The sequence below is a fragment of the Narcine bancroftii genome, chromosome 2 (genome assembly GCF_036971445.1).
Source record: "Narcine bancroftii isolate sNarBan1 chromosome 2, sNarBan1.hap1, whole genome shotgun sequence".
In the NCBI taxonomy this organism is placed as follows: domain Eukaryota; kingdom Metazoa; phylum Chordata; class Chondrichthyes; order Torpediniformes; family Narcinidae; genus Narcine; species Narcine bancroftii.
The window spans coordinates 367,711,610-367,737,223 of NC_091470.1; the positions used below are offsets into that span (position 1 = coordinate 367,711,610).

The 25,614-nt window shown below is 43.5% G+C and overlaps 1 protein-coding gene across 1 annotated transcript in view; it reads left to right on the top strand.

The window, feature by feature from the left end:
* dsc2l (desmocollin 2 like) overlaps positions 1–25,614 on the top strand; it is a 66,930-nt gene that overhangs the window by 14,348 nt on the left and 26,968 nt on the right. Inside the window, exons 5-9 of the mRNA XM_069922571.1 lie at positions 2,779–2,934; positions 10,201–10,345; positions 16,537–16,709; positions 21,918–22,052; positions 23,308–23,493. Of these exons, the coding sequence (XP_069778672.1) occupies positions 2,779–2,934; positions 10,201–10,345; positions 16,537–16,709; positions 21,918–22,052; positions 23,308–23,493 (795 nt within the window). The remainder of the gene's footprint in view (positions 1–2,778; positions 2,935–10,200; positions 10,346–16,536; positions 16,710–21,917; positions 22,053–23,307; positions 23,494–25,614) is intronic.

Genomic DNA, 25,614 nt, shown 5'->3' on the forward strand with positions numbered 1-25,614 from the left:
TTAGCAAAATTGTTTTCATATTCAGAAATGTGTAATATAGGGTAGGCATTATATCTTTGAGCCAATTTAATTCAGAGTTCATCAATACAGTTTGAATCTGGAAGGATTGGAAACACTAGAATGAACACATTGTCGAATTTGATAATACCTGATCATCAGTTGTTGTAGATTTATGAACTTCTGTTGTATAAAAGTATCCTTAAAACTATTAATTCCTGAAACATTCCATTCTTGAAAACCTGCATCTAAAATAAATGATTCGATAGGATAGGTCACAGTGGTTCTCAACCTTTTTCTTTCCACTCACTACCATTTTTAGTATTCCCTATGCCATCGGTGCTCTGTGATTAGTAAGGGATTGCTTCAGGTGGGATGTGGGTGGAAAGAAAAAGGTTGAAAACCATTGTTTTAATCGTCCCTCATTGATATGTTATTGGAGTTTCATAACTCCAAAGGAAATGGGCCAATAACAATTTTTCTCAAGCACAGAGCAGTGATTCTCAACCTTCCCTTCCCAGTCACATCCCACTTTAAGCAAACTTATGAATCACAGAGCACCGATGTCATGGGGATTACTTAAAGTGGTGTGTGAGTGGAAGAAAAAAGGATGTAAATTACTGGGATAGGACATGCTGATAAATCCCATAATTCCAAAATGTTTTCTAATTTGATGCCAAATCTTCAGTCATTATGAATCACCGTTAAATTCTTTCAGTTTTCGGTTAGAGAGAGGTAGAGGTGAACCCAATACCACCCATAAAGAAGTGTTTTTAAGGGATTTCAATTCCATCTCTATCCATTTGGGGCAGTCAGCTGTCTTTTCCCATTACAAAAATAACATTCCTTATGAACATAGCCCAGGAGTAGAATCTAAAACTGGGTAACACCAGCTCTCCCGTTGTTTCTTGTATTCTGGAGATAGCTTTTCAGTCGAGGTTTCTTTTTTACCATATATATGATATAAAGATTGATTACGGTGTGTCAAAAAGGACAGAAATAAATATAGGTAGTGGATTGGAATAAATGCAAAGAATTTTGGTAAAATATTCATCTTAACTGGATTAATATGACCAAATCCTAGTCAAAGAATATGGTGACCATCAGATAAGAATTAATTTGGTTAACTAAGACTGGGCAAAGTGAATTCATCAAATTTTTTCTATGTTGACTCAGGTTAGGAGGAGTACAGAAGAAACCAAGTAAACTCGACTGCTTCATAGGGAGGGGGGGGGGGCATAAATTTAGAGTCGAGTCTTAAGGGGGATGTCGGCAAAGACAAGGTTGAAAATGGCTACTCCAAGGTGTGACTTTTTTTTACCCCAGGAATCAGCTCTTTCGTTTTGTTGCAGCATACTCTCTCTTCAATGTGCAGTGGTGATTGACTGGGACTTGAAGTCTCGTGCACTGCCGTCAGTGGTCTACTCTGTGTTTGGAGAGGTGAAATGCAGTTCCCGAGAGTCACTCTTTGGTCCTGGTTGACTCTCAGTTTAATTCAACCTTTCCCACCCTCTTGTGCCTCAAGCATTAGATTTGAGTTCATCTGTTTCATTTCAGGACCATGTGACACTGCAGCACAGAAACGGGCCCTTTGGTCCATGTCCAAATATCCCACACAGTTCCACTGACCCGTCTGCACCATATCCCTCCCTACCCCTCCCATCCAGGTACCTGTTCAGATTTTTCTCGTGTCAAAATTGAGCCCACATTCATCACTTCAGCTGGCATCTCGTTCCACACTCCCACCATTCTCTGCATGAAGAAGTTCCCCCTAATGTTCCCTTTAAACATTTCCCCTTTCACCCTTAACCCACGTCCTCTAGTTTGTGTCTCACCCAACCTCAGTGGGGAAAAACCTGCTTTCATTTACACTTATCTATGGAATCATCACCTACTACAGCACAGAAACAGGCCTTTCAGCCCTTCTAGTCTTTGCCAAACAATTTTTCTGCCTTGTTCCACTGACCTGCTCCTGGACCATATCTGTCCATACCTCTCCCATCCATGTACCTGTCCAAATTTTTCTGAAATATCATAATTGACCACTTCAGCTGGGACCTCATTCCACACTTCCACCACTCTCTGCATTTCCCCTTTCACCTTTAACCCACGTCCTCTGGTTTTCATCTCTCCCAATCTCAGTGGAAAAAGGCTGCTTGCATTTCCTCTCTCTCTCATAATCTCCCCTCGTTATCCGGGGAACAAAGTCCGACTTGAGTCTTATTGATTTCATTTATTCTCCTTGTACCTCCGTCAAACACCACCTCTCATCCTTCATCCGTTCCCTCCATCCTCTCTCACCCAGCGGAATGCAATGTGTCATCCTCCCTTGTCCTCTCGTCTGCACCCACTGACCCTGTGTGATTTCACTACCCCCGCGGCCGCCCTTGACCCTGTGCGATTTCACTACCCCCGCGGCCGCCCTTGACCCTGTGCGATTTCACTACCCCTGCGGCCGCCCTTGACCCTGTGCGATTTCACTACCCCTGCGGCCGCCCTTGACCCTGTGCGATTTCACTACCCCCGCGGCCGCCCTTGACCCTGTGCGATTTCACTACCTCTGCGGCTGCCCTTGACCCTGTGTGATTTCACTACCCCTGCGGTCGCCCTTGACCACGCTTTTCTCTGCAGCAGGCCACTGAAATGACAGCACGCGCTGTCTGACCTGATGAAAATATCCAGATTCCCATTTAGCTCAGATTCGCAGCATTTTGGGTAACATGCAGGGAAGTGGGTTTTTCTCTCCTGTATAAGTTGACAAAGCTCCATCTACTTTTTCAGATAAAGACGGAGTTCGAGCAAAATTATACAATCACTTACCGGCTGGTTGGCCAAGGAGTCGATCTTCCTCCAAAGGGCCTTTTCACTATAGTACCTGAAACTGGTGAAATTCGTGTGTGCAAGCCTGTGGATCGAGAGGAATATCCAGTATTAAAAGTAAGTAATAATCACACCCAAGGACACTGCATCACAGAAGCCTGTCTTTTGGCCCATCCAGTTGGTGCTGAACTGTGATTCTGCCCAGCCCCACTGACCTGACCCCTGACAAGAAGCCCCCCATTCTCTTCCCATCCATCTAATCCACCATTCAATTCCCTCGAATTCAGAAGAATGAGAGGAGATCTTATAGAAACATACAAAATTATGAAAGGGATGGGTAAGATAGAGGCAGGAAAATTGTTTTCACTAGTCAGTGAGACCAGAACTAGGGGACACAGCCTCAAGATTCAGGGGAGTAGATTTAAGATGGAGATGAGGAAAAACGGTCTTTCCCAGAGAGTTATGAATCTGTGGAATTCTCTGCCCAGGGAAGTGGTTGAGGCGACTTCATTAAACATATTTCAGGTTCAGTTAGATAGATTTTTACAAGGAATTAAGGGATATTGGGAAAAGGCAGGTGGGCGGAGTTGAGTCAATGACCAGATCAGCCATGATTTCATTGAATGGTGGAGCAGGCTCGGCGGGCTGGATGGCCGACCCCTTCTCCTGTTTCTTATGTTCTTGTTTGCTATCCAAATTCTGAAATGCCAAAATCAAGCTGAAGAGACCTTTTCTTTGTTTCTGCAAAGAATTATTGACAATCATCCATGCAGTCTGAACATTTGAGGATGAAGGGTTAGCATAGCAGTTAGTATATTGCTGTCACAGCACCAGTGACCTAGGTTTGCATCTGCCGCTGTCCTTTTTTTTTTTTTTTTTCACACCATAAATCACAATAGCCATGATATACACTTTTTCTTTTCCACACATTTACAGTGACTTTTTCTCCCTCCCCCCTCCCTCCTCCCAAGCCACCCCCCCATCCCCCCCCCTCTCATCCATTTTAGTTATACAATCTAGGTTGCATTAATTCAGTTAGACAATGTTGTCATTCAACAAAAATACACCAGAAATTCTACTGAGTCCATTCTTTTCTTTTCTTCTCCTTCCATCAACTTAGGTAATGTTTGTTCCCGGTAGGTTTTCGCTATTGTATTTAATGTAAGGCTCCCATACTTGTTCGAATATTTCAATATTATTTCTTAAACTATATGTTATTTTTTCTAATGGAATACATTTATTCATTTCTATATACCATTGTTGTATTTTCAAATTATCTTCCAATTTCCAGGTTGACATAATACATTTTTTTGCTACGGCTAGGGCTATCTTAACAAATCTTTTTTGTGCATCCTCCAAGTCAATTCCAAATTCTTTATTTTTTATGTTACTTAGGAGAAAGATCTCTGGATTCTTTGGTATATTGTTTTCTGTTATTTTATTTAATATCTGATTGAGATCATCCCAAAATTTTTCTACTCTCTCACATGTCCAGATTGCATGAATTGTTGTTCCCCTTTCTTTTTTACATCGAAAACATCTATCAGATACTGTTGGGTCCCATTTATTTAACTTTTGCGGTGTAATGTATAGTCTGTGTAACCAATTATATTGTATCATACGCAGCCTCGTATTTATTGTATTTCTCATCGTTCCAGAGCATAACTTCTCCCATGTTTCCTTTTTTATCTTTATATTTAAATCTTGTTCCCATTTTTGTTTAGTTTTACCATTTGTTTCCTCATTTTCCTTTTCTTGCAGTTTAATATACATATTTTTTATAAATCTTTTGATTAACATTGTATCTGTAATCACATATTCAAGGTTACTTCCCTCTGGTAAACTCAAGTTGCTTCCTAATTTATCTTTCAAGTAGGATCTCAGTTGGTAATATGCCAGCGCTGTATCTCCCGTTATATTGTACTTATCTCTCATTTGTTCAAAGGATAAGAATCTACTTCCTGAAAAACAATTTTCTATTCTTTTAATCCCTTTTTTTTCCCATTTTCTAAAGGCAAGGTTGTCTATTGTAAAAGGGAGTAGCTTATTTTGCGTCAATATTAGTTTTGGTATTTGGTAATTTATTTTATTTCTTTCTACATGAATCTTCTTCCATATATTGAGGAGATGGTGTAATACTGGAGAAGTTCTATGTTGTACCAATTTTTCGTCCCATTTATATAATATGTGTTCAGGTATCTTTTCCCCTATTTTATCTAATTCTAGTCTCGTCCAGTCTGGTTTTTCCCTTGTTTGATAAAAATCTGATAGGTACCTTAATTGTGCGGCTCTATAATAATTTTTGAAGTTTGGCAGTTGTAAGCCTCCTTGTTTATACCATTCTGTTAATTTGTCTAGTGCTATCCTCGGTTTCCCCCCTCTCCATAAAAATCTCCTTATTATTTTCTTTAACTCTTTGAAGAATTTTTCTGTCAGTTGTATTGGCAATGCCTGAAATAAGTATAGTATCCTTGGAAAAATGTTCATTTTAATACTGTTTATCCTTCCTATCAGTGTTAGTGGTAGCTCTTTCCAATGCTCTAAATCGTCCTGTAATTTTTTCATTAGTGGATTGTAATTGAGTTTATATAATTGGCCTAGATTTTTGTTTATTTGCACACCTAGGTATCTTATTGCCTGCGTTTGCCATCTGAATGGGGATTCCTCCTTAAATTTTGAGAAATCCGCGTTATTCATAGGCATTGCTTCACTTTTATTTACGTTTATCTTGTATCCCGACACTTCTCCATATTCCTTCAATTTCTTATATAGTTCTTTTATTGATAGTTCTGGTTCTGTTAAGTACACTATCACATCATCTGCAAACAGACTGATTTTATATTCCCTGTCTTTTATTTTTATTCCTTTTATATTATTATCTCTTCTTATCGATTCTGCTAGTGGTTCTATAGCTAGCGCAAACAATAATGGTGATAGTGGGCATCCCTGCCGCGTTGACCTGCTTAAGTTAAATTGCTTTGATACATGTCCATTTACTGTCACTTTCGCTAACGGTCCCTTATATAATGCTTTTATCCAATTAATATACTTCTCCGGTAAACTGAATTTTTGCAATACTTTGAACAAGTAATTCCATTCTACTCTGTCGAAGGCCTTCTCTGCGTCTAAAGCAACTGCTACTGCCGGTGCTTTATTTCCTTCTACTGCATGAATTAAGTTAATAAATTTACAAATATTGTCTGTTGTGCGTCTTTTTTTGATAAATCCAGTTTGGTCTAAATTTACCATTTTCGGTACCTGTTCTGCTAATCTGTTCGCTAATAGTTTAGCTATTATCTTATAATCTGTGTTTAGCAGAGATATTGGTCTATATGACGCTGGTGAGATTGGATCTTTCCCTTGTTTTAGTATTACTGTAATTATTGCTGTTTTACATGAATCTGGTAAGTTTTGTGTCTCATCAATCTGGTTGATTACATCCAGGAGGGGCGGTATTATTAGATCTTTAAATGTTTTGTAGAATTCTATTGGGAGTCCATCCTCTCCTGGTGTCTTATTATTTGGTAAATTTTTTATTATCTCTTGTATTTCTACTGTTCCAAATGGTTCTGTTAATTTATTTTGTTCCTCTATTTGTAGTTTTGGTAGTTCAATTTTAGTCAAAAATTCATCTATTTTCCCTTCTTTCCCTTCGTTTTCGGTTCGGTATAATTGTTCATAGAATTCTCTGAAGTTTTCCTTAATTTCTTTTGGATTATATGTAATTTGTTTGTCTTTATTCCTTGATGCCAATACCATTTTCTTAGCTTGTTCTGTCTTAAGCTGCCATGCTAGGATTTTGTGCGTTTTTTCCCCCATTTCATAATATTTCTGTTTTGTCTTCATTATATTCTTCTCTACCTTATATGTTTGTAATGTTTCATATTTTATTTTTTTATCCGCCAATTCTCTTCTTTTGGTTGTATCTTCCTTTATTGCTAATTTTTTTTCTATGTTTATTATTTCCCTTTCCAACTGCTCTGTTTCCTGATTATAGTCCTTCTTCATCTTGGTTGCATAACTTATTATTTGCCCTCTAATGAATGCTTTCATTGCGTCCCATAGTATAAACTTATCTTCCACTGATTCCGTATTTACTTCAAAGTACATTTTTAATTGTTTTTCAATAAATTCTCTAAAATCCTGTCTTTTAAGTAGCATGGGGTTTAATCTCCATCTATACATTCTTGGAGGGATGTCTTCTAGCTCTATTGCCAATAACAGGGGTGAGTGGTCCGATAATAGTCTAGCTTTATATTCCGTTTTCCTAACTCTCCCTTGTATGTGGGCTGATATCAGGAATAGGTCTATCCTTGAGTATGTTTTATGTCTAGTCGAGTAGTATGAGTATTCCTTTTCTTTTGGGTTTTGTTTCCTCCATATGTCCACAAGTTTCATTTCTTGCATTGATTTAATTATAAATTTGGTTACTTTGTTCTTCCTGTTAATTTTTTTCCCCGTTTTATCCATATTTGGATCCAAATTCAGATTGAAATCCCCTCCTATTAGTATGTTCCCTTGCGTATTAGCTACCTTCAAAAAGATATCTTGCATAAACTTTTGATCTTCTTCGTTAGGTGAATATATATTAAGTAGATTCCAAAGCTCTGAATATATCTGACATTTTATCATAACATATCTCCCTGCTGGATCTATTATTTCCTCTTCTATTTTAAATGGCACATTTTTGCTAATTAATATAGCTACTCCTCTTGCTTTTGAATTATACGATGCTGCTGTTACATGTCCTACCCAATCTCTCTTTAATTTCTTGTGCTCCAATTCAGTTAAGTGTGTTTCTTGGACAAATGCTATATCTATTTTTTCCTTTTTCAGTAAATTTAGTAGTTTCTTCCTTTTAATTTGGTTATGTATTCCATTAATATTTAGAGTCATATAGTTCAGCGTAGCCATTTTATATTCTGTTTATCTTCTCTTTCCTTTTTTCCATCATTACCTTTCCTCCTTTTCCATTTCTGTTTTCTTATTTTCAACTCTTTACCAGTCAACATTCCTACAACATCCAACATTTTCCTTATTCTCCTATTTCTATCTTCTTTATCCCCAATCTCCCCTTCCCCTCCTGAGTTGCCCTTTATCCCTTGTCGGACAACCACATCTCCCCTCTCCATTTGGATTTGCGAATCCACTCGCAAGCGTCAACTGATTTTGCAGTGACCGCTCTTTTCCCCCACCCAGCCCCCCCCAGAAAAGATTTCGCTTTTTATATGTCACAAAGGTCACTCTTTTAGTTCCCTCCTTATTCTCTCTATTCCATTACCTTCCCTTATTAATTCTTGTCTATACTCTCTATGTTTTCCTCTAATTACAGATACTTTCACATATGCCCATTGTCTCTATTCACTCTTATACCTCTTTACCCGCATACATATCAATCGTGGTCATTTTTACCCTCCTTACCCGTCTTCATCCCTCAGTCTATTTTTGTCTTTACCCACATACATATCAATCGTGATAATTTTTGCTCTCATTACCCGTCTTCATCCCTCAGTCTATTTTTGTAATTGTTCTGCAAATTTTCGTGCTTCTTCTGGATCCGAGAATAGTCTGTTTTGTTGTCCTGGAATAAATATTTTCAATACCGCAGGATGCTTCAGTGTAAATTTATATCCTTTCTTCCATAAAATCGCTTTTGCTGCATTGAACTCTTTTCTCTTCTTTAGGAGTTCAAAGCTTATATCTGGATAAATGAAGATTTTTTGCCCTTTATACTCCAGTGGTTTGTTGCCCTCTCTTACTTTTTCCATTGTCTTCTCCAGTACCTTTTCTGTTGTAGTATATCTTAGGAATTTTACTACAATAGATCTTGGTTTTTGTTGTGGTTGTGGTTTAGGGGCCAATGCTCTATGTGCCCTTTCTATTTCCATTTCTTGCTGTAGTTCTGGACATCCTAGGGCCTTAGGGATCCATTCTTTTATAAACTCCCTCATATTCTTGCCTTCTACATCTTCCTTAAGGCCCACTATCTTTATGTTATTTCTTCTGTTATAATTTTCCATTATATCTATTTTTTGGGCTAGTAATTCTTGTGTCTCTTTAGTTTTTTTATTAGATTCCTCCAATTTCTTTTTTAAGTCTTCTACCTCCATTTCTGCTGCTATTGCCCGTTCTTCCATCTTGTCCATTTTTTTCCCCATTTCAGTTAAGGTCATCTCCATTTTATTTATTTTCTTTTCTGTGTTGTTTATTCTTCTTCTTAAATCATTGAATTCCTGTGTTTGCCATTCTTTAAATGACTCCATGTATCCTCTAACAAGAGCAAGTACCTCCTTTACCTTGCCTTTCTTTTCTTCTTCTATTTCCCTGTACTCTTCCTCTTCTTCTTCCTCTGGGTTGGCCATCTGTTGCTTCTTTGCTGCCCTTTCCTTCTCTTCTTTCTTGTTTCCATTGTCTTCTGTGGTCTCTTCTTGCTGCAGGTGTTCTGCAGCTGTCGTTGCCGGCTGTGGAGATCGACTCCCCAGCTGGTCCCCCCTCCCGTCGGTGTGTTTTTTTTCATGCGCATCGCGCATGCGCGAGGAGTCGCGCATGCGCGGTTGCGCACTTTTACTCGGCTCTGTGAGCCATTGTTGTAGTTCTCTTTCTACCGACCTGAGGTAGTGGGGTCTTCTCTCCACAGCGGGCCTCTTCGGACAGGTAAGGCCTTCACCTTTTTCCTCCGTTGTCTTCTCTTCCTCTCTTCTTTCCGTTGATTTTGATTTTTCTCCTTTTGTCTCCATCTTCTTTCCACCTTTATACTCACTTTTCTTTAACTTGTATTTCTGTGCCTTTGTATTTTCTCTTGTTTTTCCCGACTTTTCTGGAGAGGGCTGGAGTTCACCGTCCGGCCACTACTCCATCACGTGACTCCCCCCATCTGCCGCTGTCCTTGAGGAGTTTCCCCAACCTTTGTGGGTTTTTGGTGACAAAATCTCCTCCAAACTCCCCACAAAGTAGAGCTGCTGGCGAGCTTTCTTCATGATTGTATCAAGATGGAGGACCTGGGACAGATCTTCAAAGATACTGAACCCCCCCACCACATCGGTCTGTCGCCACGGTAAAATCAGTGCAGCCCACCATTCAACCACTGACTCACCATCTGGTCTGTGTCTGCATTGCGGCGCATTTGTCACTTTCCCTCTTCTCTGCCACGTCTCTCCCCTCTCACCTTCTCCCTTTCCTTTTTAATTGGACGCCTGCCGACATTTTGCTTAAACCTTAATGAAGGGCTCAAGCTTGAAATGTTCGATCTGTATCTTTAACTTTTGACCTGTCGAGTTTCTCCAGCATTGTGTCCTTACTCCTACCATGGCGTCTGTCGGCTTTCGTGCTTTATGTCTGGCTCCAGCAGATTGTTCTTAAATCCTTCCCTTTTCATCTCCTCAGCTGAAGGGCATTGCAATTGACAAAGAAGGGTTTGACCGCGATCTGCCTCTCGATCTGACCATTCCTGTCGATGATATCAATGATAACGCCCCCGAATTTACTGAACGAAAGCTCGTCGGAAAAATCCTCGAGGGTTCACCAGCTGGTAAGGACACATTGATTTAAAGCTTTTATAATTCAATGCAAAAACTGATTGTAATTGGCATCTGACACTCAATATTAAATTTCTTTGCTAACCAAACAAGTAAAAGAAAACCCTCATGGAGTGATTGGCAAGTTTGCAAATGACACTAAAGTGCTTGGTATTGTAGGGAGTGAAGATGGTTGCCAAAGATCTTGATCAGTTGGGCAGGGAATGGGTGATGGAATTTGATACAGAGATGTTGGATTTTTGGAAGGTCTAACGTGGGTAGGACCTACCCAGTGAATGGTAGAGAGCTGGGGAGTGTTGTAGAGCAGATGGATCTAGGAGTTCAAGTGCATTGTATCTTAAAAATAGCATGACATTTGGTCAATAAGACTTGGTACATTGGCCTTCATCGAACAGGGTAACTGAGTAAGGAAGTGGGAGGTCATGTTGATGAGGCCCCATCAGTGGTGCAAGAAAGATATTGTCAAGTTGGCGAGGGTGCAGAGAAGATTTACGAGGATGTTGCCAGGACTTGGGGAGGTGGGAGCCTGAGCTACAGTGGGCAGAGGTTGGCCAGGCCGGGGATTTTTCCTTGGAGCGCAGGAAGACGAAGGGTGACCTCGTAGATGTGTACCAAATCATGAGAGGAATAGATTGGGTGAATGAAGTCTTTTTTTTTCCCCCAGAGATGGGGACTCGGTGACCAGAGGCGAGAGGGGGAGAGATTTAACAGGAACCTGAGGGGGTAACTGTTTTACAACTAGGGTGATGAATGTATGGAACGGGTTGCCGGAAGAGATGGTTGAGGCAGGCACAACTGCTACATCTATGGAAATCGTGGACTGACGTGTGAATAGAATGGGTATATAGAGATATCAGCCAAATGAAGGCAGGTGGGATTAATGCAGGTGGGACATTTTGGTTGGCATGGGTAAGTTGGGGCCAGAGGGCCTGTTTCCACACTGTGTGACTCCATGACTCCAAATAGAAGCCGGTTATGAGAGGGAGTAGGGGTACAATTAGTGAAGAAGAATGCTGTATAATAAAAGCCTGGCTGGACATAAGTCTTGAACACCTTCCCATTCCATCCCTTCCTAAAATCCAATTCAAAGTAATTATTTGCCATGAATGCTTTTTAAAGACTTTGATTCCTGAGAGAGAGAAAACAATGCCTTGCCACTGCCTGACATGGACAACGTCTTGTTTTTGATCTTCAAATGTCCTGCCTTGATCTGTTGTCACTAGTTCCACATAGCCACAGATTTCTTGCGAGTGTTCTTTGCAAGACCTCTTGTCAAGGAGGAACTGGAGATGTCTCCAAGTCAGGATGGTGTGTGGCTTGAAGGGGAACCATCCCCACCTCCCTTCCCTTGACCGCTTTGGCTTGAGAGGTTCTGTTCGGTGAGTCACTGCAAAGATTGGGTGCACTGAACATCTTGGGGCAACCACATTTGCTGCCTCGGAACTTCAATGCCTCGGACCTGCCAGCCTGTGCTCCTTCCCTGTTCTCTACTTCCCTCAAACCTTGTTCGGGAATTGGCCTGATTTTATTTCTGTCTCTATCCCTGATGAGGGGCTCAGGCCCGAAATGGTAAACTGCTTATTGCTTTTCATTTTAAAAAACTTTTTTTCACACTGTGAACCATATCGACGAAAGTACACACAAATATTTCCCTCTTGAATATGCACAGTGTCATTTTCTCCCCCCTCCCTTCCCACCCCCCTCCAAACCCATTAAATATTCAACATACACAGTACAATAAACCCATTAAACAATGTCATCACACAATGAAAATAAGAAAATGGTGTCATCTACTTTTACACACTGGGTCAGTTCATTTTGCCGTCTTCTCATTCTATCATTTTAGGCGGTGGTGGTCTGAGGCAAGCCCTCTCTGTTGTGTTCCATGTACGGTTCCCAAATTGGTTTAAATAATTATATGTTATTTTTTTCCAATGGAATACATTTATTCATTTCCATGTACCTTCGCTGTATTCTCAGGCTCTCTTCAGATTTCCAAGTTGACATTATACATTTTTTTGCTACAGCTCAGGCTATCATAATAAATCTTTTTTGTGCTTCATCCAGTTTGAGGCCTAATTCTTTCCTTCTTATATTACTTAGAAGAAAGATCTCTGGATTTTTTGGTTTGTTGCTTTTTGTGATTTTATTTAATACCTGATTTAGATCTTCCCAAATCTTTTCCACTTTCTCACATGCCCAAATTGCACGTACTGTTGTTCCCGTTTCCTTCTTACAACGAAAACATCTATCAGATACTGTTGGATCCCATTTATTTAACTTTTGGGGTGTGATATATAGCCTGTGTAACCAATTATATTGTATCATGCGTAACCTCGTGTTCTTCATAGTTCCAGAGCATAACTTTTCCCATATTTCATTTTTTATCTGTTTAATTCTTTTTCCCACTTTTGTTTGGGTCTATTGGTTTTCAAGGATGTTGCGAGACCTGCTCTGTCTCTAGAGCTCTTCAGTGTACCATCGCAGTCTGCCAGTTTCTGCTGCCTTCTCCTTTATGTAAAAACACAAACTCAGCAGGTCAGAGAGCTTCTTTATGTAGCAAAGATAAAGGTACAACACCAACAATTCGGTCATGAGCTCTTCATCAAGGTACGAGCAAAATGTAGGCAGGCACCCAAACAAAATGGTGGGTGAGGGGGGAAGGGCAGGGGGAGGAGCACCGTCCAGAGGCAGGAGGTGGATGAGGGGCGGGGGGGGGGGGAGGGCACACCAGCAAACAGGGGAAGGGAGGGATGGCTCTGCGAATGGAGAGAGAAGGGATTGGAGAGCTGGAGGCAAGAAAGAGGGATGGGGAAGAGAGGTTTTACTCTGACCTCCTGTTTTAATTTTTAATTTAGACGCACAGCACGGTAACAGACCATTTCGGCCCATGTGCCCCTGCCGCTCATTAACTTAACACCGCTAGTACATTTTGATGGGGGAGAGAAACTGGAATCCCTGGGGAAAACCCACGCAGGCACGGGGAGAACGTACAAACTCCCTACAGACAGCGGAGGATTTGAACCCCGATCCTGTTCACTAGCGGTGAGAAGGTGTTGTGCTAACCGCTACTCTAACCATGCCTCCCCTCTTTATCGAGTAAACATGAAAGTCTCGGAGGGTCCGTCTGAGTCGTTCCTTTGGTCGTTCAGCGTTCTGATTGCCTGTGAGAAGAAGCTGTTTTTCAGCTTGGTGGCACTGGCTCTGATCCTCCTGGATCTCTTCCCCGATGGGAGCAGCTCAAAGATGCTGTGCGCAGGGTGAAAGGGGTCCTCGATGATTTTTCACGCCCTCTTCAGACAACAATCCCAGTCGATCAGGCTGATGGGGCGGTAGGGTGCAGGATATAGTGCAGGAAACATCAAAGTGAGGCAGTGGCTGGGGTTGTCTTGGGTAAACTTGTACCTCTCATTTTGTTCGTTTTAGATTGGTCACAGTGTTCAAGCTACCGAAAGAAAATAGACACACACACCGAGAGCAGTTCAGTTTATACAAGACTTTATAACTAAATCTAAAGCTGAATTCACACTACAATATGCAAGCCCTTCCCAATTATACTTATCAACGTCTGGACTGGTCCCAACTGCCGAAGCGAGGCAACAACTGCACACTTGTAGTAGGTTGTCGGGGCGCTGGTAGCAGCTTCTCCACCTCCCTCGACCGGGACATTAGCTGGACTCTTAAATTTCTTCTTCTTGCTGAGAGATGTTGCCACCTCTTGAAGAGTCTCAAACTTCAGCAGTGGGACCATGGCTTATATTACCCAAAAGTTGTTTACTTCAGATCTTGTCTCTTTGAACAAATGATTTAATTATCTTCAAGGTCTCCTGACAGTCTGCGACCAACAAAAGACAACTGCATCTCTGGGCCTCATGGTGGAAATTGGATAATGTCTACTGATTCAACTGCATCCTGGGCCTCATGGTGTAAATTAGATTATGTCTTCTGATTCTAAAAAAACAAACAGGTTCTCAGCCTTGCAGCTGCAGAAGTCCATTACGGGGTTCATTGATGCCGCTGGGTGCTTGTCTTTAGGCTGCTGTACCTTTACCCCGATGGTAGCAGAGTGAAGAGGGAATGGCCCGGGTGGTGGGGGTCTTTGAGGATAGAGGCTGCTTTTTTTTTTTTAAGACACCACTTCATGGAGATGTCCTTGATGGAGTGAAATCTGGTGCCTGTGATGAGTGCCCCTGGAGTTTATTCTTGACCTGAGAGTTGGCGCCTCCATACTAGGCAGTGATGCAAACAGTCAGATGCTCTTCACGGTCCACCTATAGAAGTTTATGAGAGTCTTCGATGATGTACCAAATCTCCTCAAACACCTCACAAAGAGCTGCTAGCGAGCCTTCATGATTGCATCAACATGGAGGCTCTAAGACAGATCCTCGGAGATGTTGACACCCAGGAATTTGAAGTTCTCGACCCTCTCCACCACTGAGCCCTCAGTGAGGACTGCGTCGTGTTCCCCTGACTTCCACCTGAAGTCCGCAGCCATCTCCTTGGTTTTGCTGATGTTGTCGTTACACCATTCAATGAACTGCTCTGTCTCCCTCCTGGACGCTTCCCCATTGCCGTTTGTAATTCTGCCGACAACTGTGATGTCATCAGCTACTTGTAGATGGCCTTGGATTTGTGCCTGGCCGCACAGTCATGGGTGAATAACGATTAGAGCAGTGGGCTCAGCACACATCCTTGGGGTGCGCCCGTGTTGATAATCAGTGAGGAGGAGACATTGTTTCCAACTAGTACTGACTGGGGCCTTCCGATGAGAAAGTCAAGGATCCAGTTGCAGAGGGGGGTACCGAGGCCTAGAGTTTGGAGCTTCTTGACCAGCCCTGAGGGAATAATGGTATTGAAGGCCGAGCTGTAGTCGATGAAGAGCAGCTGTATGTGTGAGGTGCTGTTTTCGAGGTGATTCAGAGCTGAGTGGAGAGCCAGCGATATTGCATCTGCTGTGGAGCGATTGTGTTGAGAGGTGAATTGCAGGGGGTCCAGATCTTTGTTTAGGTACGTGTTAATTCTGGCCACGACCAGCCTCTCGAAGCATTTCATCCCAGTAGAAGTGAGTGCTACCGGGCGGTAGCCGTTGAGGCAGCTTGCGCTATTCTTGGGCACCGGGGCGATTGATGCCCTTCTGAAGCAGCAATGAGAGATTGAAAATGTCCGTGAACACTCGGGCTAGTTGGTTGGCGCAGTTTTTCAGTACCTTGCCAGGTACGCCGTCAGGGCCTGACGCCTTGCGAGGGTCCACCTTCTTAACGATGCAGCCGGCCAGGACGCTCGCGATAGAGCTCCTGTAGAAAGTTGACATAAGGTGTAAGGTTTTTCCTGTTATTCACCATCTTATGTTTACCTGGAAGGAAACGGATGCCCTGCAGTCAGTCAACACATGGGGGGGGGGCTGAGGTTCATGCCTACCACTCTCATGGCAAAATACCTGCCCGTGGCCTTGCACCAACACACCACTTTCACGCCAAACTACCTGCCCGTGGCCTCGCACCAACACGCCACTCTCATGCCAAAATACCTGCCCGTGGCCTCGCACCAACACGCCACTCTCACGCCAAAATACCTGCCCGTGGCCTCGCACCAACACGCCACTCTCACGCCAAAATACCTGCCCATGGCCTCACACCAACACGCCACTCTCATGCCAAATACCTGCCCGTGGCCTTGCACCAACAAAATGGAGCCACACGCAAACTGGGGAAACAGCACTTTGTATTTTATTTGCGCACTCTCCAACCAGACAGCATTAACATTGACCTCTCCATTTTCCATTAACACCCTCCCCAAAGTCTGTCTTTCCCTACCCCATTCGCTTTTTTCCTTCAGCTCGGCTCCCCTCCCCATTCCTCTCCATTCAGAAAGCTACCCCCTCCCCATCACCTCAGCTTTCTTTCCTTCACTCCCACCTGTTTCCACATATGGCCTCTTAACTGTTAGCCTGTGCTTCTCCCCTTCCCCCCCACGCCCGCTTCCCTCCCCTTCCCCCCCGCCCCACCTTTTTATTCAGGCGCCTGCGTGTTTATTGATTTTAGCTTGATGAAGTGCTCAGGCCTGAAATGCTGGTTACCATTCGCTTCCTCTGGGTGCTGCGCGAAATGCTGAATTTCTCCAGCGCGGTAATGCACTGAGGTCCATGATGTGTCACTCTACGATCGTTATGTATGTGCTATTTTAGGTACACTCGTGGTGAACCTTACTGCCACAGACCGTGACGAGCCTGGGACACCTCATACCCAGCTGAGTTATCGGATTCTGTCTCAGACGCCTTCCTCCCAATTTGGTGTGCTGTTCTCCGTCAACAGAAAGACAGGTGAAATCACAACCGTCAACGATAAAATTGACCGAGAGGTAAGCCCTTTGAAATTTTAATTTAGAGATACATTCCCTTTAGAGATAAATCTATTAATCACATAACTGTTCTCACTTAACTCTAAACTTGCTGAACTCCAAGCTGAATTTCCGCTGTGCATGAATATAATTGTATAAATGTGAGTGTGTGTTAAAGTCCAAACTATTTCAGTTTAAACTGGAGTCTGAAAAGTTTTTTTTAATGGCCAGTATTTTAAAGTCTTGTTGAACATGAAGGTCTATTAATTAAATGATAGTTCAGAAGTGATTATCAAACATCAAGTTCTTTTAAATAGTTGCTTAATGCAGTAATGAAGTGTTTGTTAACACTGACTTAGTCCTTAGATTGTTCTAATGCACAGATCTTGTTGAGCGATTTCCCTGGAAGAGATTTCTGCTAAAAAACTCTGTGTTGAAATCTTCAACCCCCTCTTAACTTCTTTCCAACTTGAGGCTACCTTCTAATAACAGTCGGAAGTGGTCTGGCTTACTTCGTAGCCACTTAGAACAGCACCTCCTCCTTCTCTTAAGAATACTCTCAATCTTCTTTTTCTCTGGTTTCTGCTTCTGGGCTCAAGATGCCCCTGCCTATATATACCCTTAAACTCCTATGAAAGGACATCACCAATGAGGTCAGTCTTAATTCCTGGAAAATATGTAATCAGTTATTGAAATTTTAAACCGTTACCAACCCCAGTTTCTTGTAAATCATGTGATCTTCATACCTCTGGCTTGTAGATGACATGACTCCAAAAGATGACCTCACTTATGTTTCAAAGGCTTAAGTATATAACTCACGTGGCTCAGAGTTTCATTTCTCTTGTCCAAGAGGTTTAGTTTAAAAACAGATGGCTTCCTTCAGCCGTTCTTATTGAGTACTTAGGTACCTCAGTTTTTAAATAGAGCAAACACCATTGTTCATGAATAATTAAGATCCATTTCAGATCCATTAGTTCTTCCTTTCCAAGACATGTCGACTCCGAAAATCTTTGGCTTGGCTTCGCGGACGAAGATTTGTGGAGGGGGTAAAAAAGTCCACGTCAGCTGCAGGCTCGTTTGTGGCTGACAAGTCCGATGCGGGATAGGCAGACACGATTGCAGCGGTTGCAGGGGAAAATTGGTTGGTTGGGGTTGGGTGTTGGGTTTTTCCTCCTTTGCCTTTTGTCAGTGAGGTGGGCTCTGCGGTCTTCTTCAAAGGAGGTTGCTGCCCGCCAAACTGTGAGGCGCCAAGATGCACGGTTTGAGGCGTTATCAGCCCACTGGCGGTGGTCAATGGGGCAGGCACCAAGAGATTTCTTTAGGCAGTCCTTGTACCTTTTCTTTGGTGCACCTCTGTCACGGTGGCCAGTGGAGAGCTCGCCATATAACACGATCTTGGGAAGGCGATGGTCCTCCATTCTGGAGACGTGACCCATCCAGCGCAGCTGGATCTTCAGCAGCGTGGACTCGATGCTGTCGACCTCTGCCATCTCGAGTACTTCGACGTTAGGGATGTAAGCGCTCCAATGGATGTTGAGGATGGAGCGGAGACAACGCTGATGGAAGCGTTCTAGGAGCCGTAGGTGGTGCCGGTAGAGGACCCATGATTCGGAGCCGAACAGGAGTGTGGGTATGACAACGGCTCTGTATACGCTTATCTTTGTGAGGTTTTTCAGTTGGTTGTTTTTCCAGACTCTTTTGTGTAGTCTTCCAAAGGCGCTATTTGCCTTGGCGAGTCTGTTGTCTATCTCATTTCCAAGACATGTCGACTCCGAAAATAACATTAACCTAAATATCACTATTAACACAGATCCATTACACATCAATTAACTAACGAACATCGTACGTTTTGAATGGTGGAAGGAAACCAGAACACCCAGGTGTGGAGAACGTACAAACCCCTTACAGATTCAAACCCCGGCGCTGTAACAGCCTTGCGCTAGCCGCTAAGCCAACTGTGCTGTCCTTTCTACTTTGAGGTCTGGGATCTCAAAAGAAGAATCCACAAGCTGCAGAGAGGATGGTTTTGAATAGAGTTAGTTAGATGATCCTAAGCTGTTGACATTGCAGCCTCTATGTCCAGAAGACTTTACCGATCAATTATGTTTCAGAGGTAATTTTTTTAAATTTGGAGATACAACACGATAGCAGGCCCTTCTGACCCATGGTACCCAGTGGGCTCATATGATCAATTAACCTGAACGTTGTTTTTTTGGACGGTGGGTAGAAACCCATGCAAACATGCAAACTCCTTGCACACAGCGTCGGATCCGAACCCAGATCACTGACGCAATGATAGCTTTGCATTAACTGGGGTCCCCCCCCCAGTTGTGTACTGTAGCACCATGATGCAAGGTCTCGACCTAGAATTTCCTGACTGCATAACCCTCCATTTTTCTCAGTTCCATGTACCTAATAGTCTCTAAAAAGATTCAACTGTACCTGCTACCAGCACTGTTGGGGAGCAGAACATTCCATGCACCCACCACACTCTGTAAAGAACTTAACTCTTGCATCTCCCCCTCCCCCACCCCCGCCAAAATTACTCCCAAGCACCTTAAAAATACAGCCCAATGCGTTTTTTTGTCTCCTTTTAAACTGTGGAGGGTAATCGTCAATCTTTTTCTGTTGAGACAATCTCCCATCGCAGGGGTCAGGGTGCATGCTCTCGATCCTATGTATATCCTCAGTTAGAGGGTCCGATCCTCCACTGAAATTTCTAGACACGGTGCATGTGTTTACGGTCAACTAAGTTGATTGCACACTTTTTTAAAAAATAATAAAATTCCCATTTTGGGCGCTCCATTACAGGAAGGATGTGGAGGCTTCAGAAAGGGTGCAGAAGGGGGTTTGCCAGAATTGGGCGGTTTTTTTTGGACGTATGTGCATTCTTCCCTGGAGCATCGGAGGCTGAGGGGAGACTCAGTCAAAGTTTATTTTTTTTAAATTATGGAAGGCAGAGATAGGATCGACAGTCTGAAACGTTTACCTGGGAAGTAGGTCACATACTAGAGGGGGAGGGGGGAAATGGAAGAGTTTAACAGAGATCTGCAGGGACATGTTTTTTCTTTAAATAGTGTGCCTGGAATCAGAAACAAGACACTGAAATAAATTTACATGGAATAAGAGGGATGTGTGTGGTCTGTAAGGAACAGAGTTTAGTTTAAGGGCAGCACGGTGGCATAGCGGTTAGCGCAACACCTTTACAGCGCAGGAGATCGGGACTGGGGTTCGAATCCCACACTGTCTGTTAGGAGTTGGAACATTCTCCTCGTGTCTGCCTGGGGATTTCTCCCACTGTTCAAAACGTACCGGGGATGTAGGTCGATTGGGTGGCGCGGGCTCATGGGCCGAAAGGGCCTGATTACTGTGCTGTATGTCAAAATAAATATAATTTGGGCATCAGATTTGGTTGGGGTGATTCCTGATGAGCAAATCAGGCATGAAACGTTTCACTTCCTATGGATGCTGAGTTCCTGCAGCAAGTTTGTATGTTGCACTTGCCCCCGCCCCCCCACCTGACTCCAGAAGTGTGGCAGACTCCTAGATGGTCTCCGGACTGACCGAGGCAGCTGTTCCACTTGGTGGGTCGTGAAACTGGGAGGGCGATGGCCCACACCGCTGCGTGCATTCACAAAGTAACTCGAGTCCCTGCCATGACGCGAGCCCAACATTCCAAACCCCCCGCCCCCACCGGGAGATAAGATCTTTGGAAACCGCAGACATGCCACACTGAGAGAATGATTACATGAGGCTGTTCAACCCATCAAGTGAAAACTTGCTTATGTCACATCTCAAATTACTCATTTAATTTCTGATTTGTTGCCAGAGGTCATCACGTACAACCCTGAGATTCTTTTTCCTGTGGGTAAGGCAGAATAACCACTAATTGGTAGTGCAAATAAATAACTGGAAACAGATAACAAAATGTAAACAAACTGTGCAATACAGCAGAGAGAATAAAAACAATCAATAAAGTGCTCAAGTGAGAGTCCTTAAATGAGTCCCTGATTGAGTTTGTCGTTGAGGAGTCTGATGGCGGAGGGCGAGCAGCTGTTCCTGAACCTGGTGATGTGAGTTTTGCAGCCCCTACACCTCTTTCCTGATGGCAGCAGCGAGAACAGAGCGTGTGCCGGGTGGTGGGGATCCTTGATGATCGCTGCTGTTCTCCAAAGACAGCGTTCCCCGTAGAAGTTCTCGATGGTGGGGAGGGTTTTGCCTGTGATGTCCATTACCTTTTGCATACCTGACCGTGATGCAACCGGTTATCACACCCTCTGCAGAAATTTGTACATCTTTGTATCCTGAACCCGTTCTTCATTCCCTTTTGAGTCAATACCCCTAGCCTCCCCTATCCCCACCAGAATTTAGATTGCAGTAATTAAATATGGCTGAAATCTCACCCAGCTGGTGATCGACTGAATTACTCTGTGTGAAGTTTGCATGTTGCCTCAATTTCCCCCAGATGCACTAGTTTCTTCCTTTTTCTGGCTCTCTATTCCATAGGATGATGTTGGTTCCTTTCAGACAGTTTGTGGGGTTTGATATGAGGAGACCCCACTCCTCAGAAAGGAACAGCATGTGCGTGAGTAGATTTAGGAGAATAGGGGGTTTCACAGGTCCAGAACTACCCTCTCGACATCCCCTCCCGAATCCAGCGGCACGGTGAGGTCCAAGATGGCTGTGGGGGGGGGGGGGGGGGTTGGGTGGTGGAGAGAGAGAGTTCTGTAACAGTGAATCGCCAGACCAAGCTTCGATGCAAGGGACACCCTTTCCATGCTTCATGGCACATGTTTGCTGGACGGCCATTGACCTGACAAGAGGGATCGTCCGCCCTTTGACGGGTCTTGTTTCTCATCCTGCTGGGTATCTAGTCCACCCTCTGCACCAGGCAAGCCTGGCGGGGGAGCTGGTTTAGTCGGCGACCACCTGACCATGCAACAGGTAGTACTGGGTTACACGGTACCAGTAGCACTCAGACGAGTGACCTCCAGAGGTGTGTTGGGTGGCGGGATTAACTTGTTCCTGTGAATTATCCCCTGTGAGTAGGTAAGTGGTAAAAGAGCCAAAGTCCAGAATTGATGGACATATGAGGAAGGTTTTAAAATAAGGCTGGTGGGATTTCTCTGCTTGGAGCGAGCATTGAGTTGATGCATGACAATGGTTTTAGATGAAATATTAATGGACGAAACACTAATGAGCACTTTTTAAAATGGTTATCAAATTCAGGAACATGATAAATACACCCTCAAAGTTGAAGTTAAAGATATGAATGGACAACCTAATGGATTATTCTCAACTGGGACCATCGTTATCGAAGTTACTGATGCAAATGACAACTCGCCAACGTTCAAAGAATCCAGAGTGAGTCCAATCTCTCTGTAAAATCATTTGTTTATGTTAAATAGGAAACCGTTGTCTATAATCATCATTAAATTAGTTCAGTTATCTTAGCATCAAGCCACGAGACTTTCAGTTTCTTCCCTGTGTCCTGTCCCATCATCGTGGGTACCGTCCCACTGCTGTAGTGTTGTCGGTGAATTTGAAGATGGAGTTGGAATGGTATTTGGCTGAAGGCGTGGATGTAGAGGAGACAAAATATCGGACGTGTTCATGGTCAGATTTCCCCCTCCCCCTATCTGCAACAGTGGCAGGTCTAAGACCATATGACAGAGGAGCAGAAATATCGAAACATCGAGTCTGCCCCTCTATTCAATCCTGAGCTGATCCATTCTTTTTACTCAGGCCCACTGCCCGGCCTTTTCCCCCATACCCTGGCTAATCAAGAGCCTATCAATCCCTGACTATACTCCAAAGGTTGTACAGCCATTCCATCTTCAAATTCACTGATACCTCACCTGTTATCGGCTGTCAAGTATCGATAAGGTGGAATACAAGCAAAAGAATGGAGGATTAGATGCATGGCGGCAAGATAACAAACTCTCTCAGCATCGGTAAGATGGGCGTGATTATTGATGTAAGGAGAGGAGGCAGAGTTCACACCCCTGTCCACATCAATGGTACTGGAATAGATGGCTTCAGGTTCTTTAGAATAAATGTCGTTAATAATCACTTGATGTGACGGTCAAGAAAGAGCCCCAATATCTCTTCTTGGAAGACAAAGCAAACTTAGCATGTCTCGCCTGTCCTTCCGCAACTTCTACAGGGACACCACAGAGAGCAGACTTGCTGGAATCAGCCCAGCATGGAACTCGAGCTGCTCTGCTCAAGATTGGAAGCTGTAGAGAAAGTGGTGAATGTAATTCACAACATCACACATACCTCCCTTTTATGGTCTTTGTCTCCATCCCCCCCCCCACTGCTTCTGAAAGGCAGCTGACATACTGAATTACCCCGGTCACACTCGCTTCTCCCTCCTCCCATTGTGGAGAAGGCCCAAAGGTGTGAAAGGGGTTAAAGACATTTTTCTTCCCTGCAGCCATCAGCCTCTTGGAGGAGCCCCACAACAATGCTCCCATGTTGCTCTTGGTGTAAAGTGATCCTTTTTCACTCTGTAAATTCTTCCATTTTATTTGGCTGTATGAATGTTAGAGTGGCAGAAGAACCCTCCTCTCTGCCTGAATATAACATGTCAAGAATCTTCCCTTGCTCCCTTCAGTATACGGTTGATGTAAGGGAGACTGTAAGCAACATCCTGCTCCTCCGAATCCCTATCGAAGACAAGGATATATCAAACACTGAGGCAAGCAGAGCAGTGTTCAAAATCTTAAAAGGGAACCAGAATGGGAATTTCAATGTGACAACTGATCTCAAGACCAATGAAGGTCTCCTGTACCTTGTCAAGGTGAGCAACTGATTCTATTGGACTTGTTCTGCTCTACTTTCCAGCAAGGTATCCTGCAGATTTTCTTCCTTCAAATTTATTATCTTATACCAGACGAAATAGCGTAACCCCAGACCACAGTGTACCCAGTGTGCACTGGCAAACAACACGAGCGATACGCAGCACATAATAAAGTCACATCCACTCACTTAGAAACGTGCTGAATAAAAATTGGGGTATTATTTATCATTTGGTTAGATTGTTTGATCATGTTTATTGGAATGTACAGGCGCTCCCCTACTTATGATGGGGTGACATGATTTTTTTAGAAGTTACGAGGGTTCAGATCCGTACTTTCAATTTCGAATTCCGATCTGCTCCCCCGCTTGTGATATGCGGTGCACTACTCCCTTACGATACTGGGCGATGGCGGCATCGCTCGAGGGTAATGTACAGCAGACTCTCTCGCGAAGCTGACTCGACCACGCTCACAGTCTCTGTTGCGATTACGCCACCGGGTGCACTGTAAACAACCCATCCTATCTACTAAATGCCCGTGCGTGTCTCCTGCTTCTGGTGAGAGGGGATCCTTCATGCCCAGTGCTCTTTCGGCTGTGTACATTAATGGGTTTTTTTTTCCAGTGTAGAATAAAGATATTCAAAATTTAATTCTAAAAAATGGTAGGTGCCGTTTACTTTAATGTCTTGCAATGGGTTTCCGGAACGCAGCCCCATCATAAGTTGAGGAGCACCTGTATGTGGTACCATGTCCACATACATTGAAATTCTTTCTCACTGCAGCCGAATAGGTACTTCATTAAAAAAAAAATCCAATACAATGCATCAAATTAAAAAGGTGATAAGAAACATAAAGGTTGGATTGATAATAAATATTTAAGTTAACACAGTGCAAGAAAACAGTGGCGTTTGTGATGGTGCAGGCAATCTCTTTTGTGCTGTCAAAGTAACTTCTGGTGAGTGTAATAATGGGAGATTCACGAGTCGCAAGATATAGGAGCAGAAGTAGGCCATTCAACCCATCAAGTTTGTCCCATATTTTAATCTTGAGCTGATCCATTTCCCCACTCAGCCCCACTGCCTGGCCTTCTTCCTGTAAACTTTGAGGTCCTGGCTCATCAAGAACCTATCAATCTCTGCCTTAAATACATCCAATGACTTGACCTCCACAACTGCCTGAGGCAGCAAATTCCACAGATTCACCACCCTCTGGCTGAAAAGATTCTTCCGTGTCTTTGTTCTAAGTCGATGCCCTTCAATCCTGAAGTTGTGCCCTCTTGTTGCAAACTCTCCCACCGTGGGAAACAACCTTTCTACATCTACTCTGTCCAATTAACCCACAACCCTAAATGCTTAATTCCTAGAAGGATCCTCCAAACTCTCCAACATCAGCACATTTTCTTCATTGAGGAGGTCAAATCTTCCCCCAGTCCTCCAAATGAAGTCTCACCCGTGCCTTATGAAGCCTCAACATCACATCCCTGCTCTTAATATTTTATTCCTCTTGCAATGAACGCCAACGTTGCATTTGCCGCCTTCACTACAATTTCAGTTTGCACGTTTACCTTCAGGTAATTCTGCATGAAGACTCCAAAATCCCTTTGCATCTGGGTATTTTCAATTTTCTTCCCATTTGAAAAAATAGTCTGCCCGTTTATATTTTTCTGCCAAAGTGCATGACCGTACACTTTCCAACACTTCTCTTAATCTGTCAAAGTCCTTCTGCAGCCTTTGTGTTTCCTCAACACTACCTACTCCTCCGGCTAAGATTCCGAGAGCTGCTGGAAAGAAGCTGCCCTTGAACTTCAGGCTACGTTCATCCTAAAGGTAGCTCCGAGAAGAGAGATCTGGAGAGTTTGTTTGTGATGGTGACCACCTCCTTGAGGCAGCTCCTCACTTGATTGCCTGCCCATTTCCATCTCCCATGCCTCGTTCCACTCCTGTCGATTAAGCTGGGGTCCTGCCCACGGCACCAGGATAACACCAGCTCAATTGACCCAGTGGTGTCCCTTTGATTTGGCCACTCTCACCTTCATGTAATGGCTTGATCTTGATGTTGCCTGGATTGGTGAGCAAGTCTTATGAGGCAAGGTTAGCTCTCTTGGGAGCGTGGAAGGATGAGAT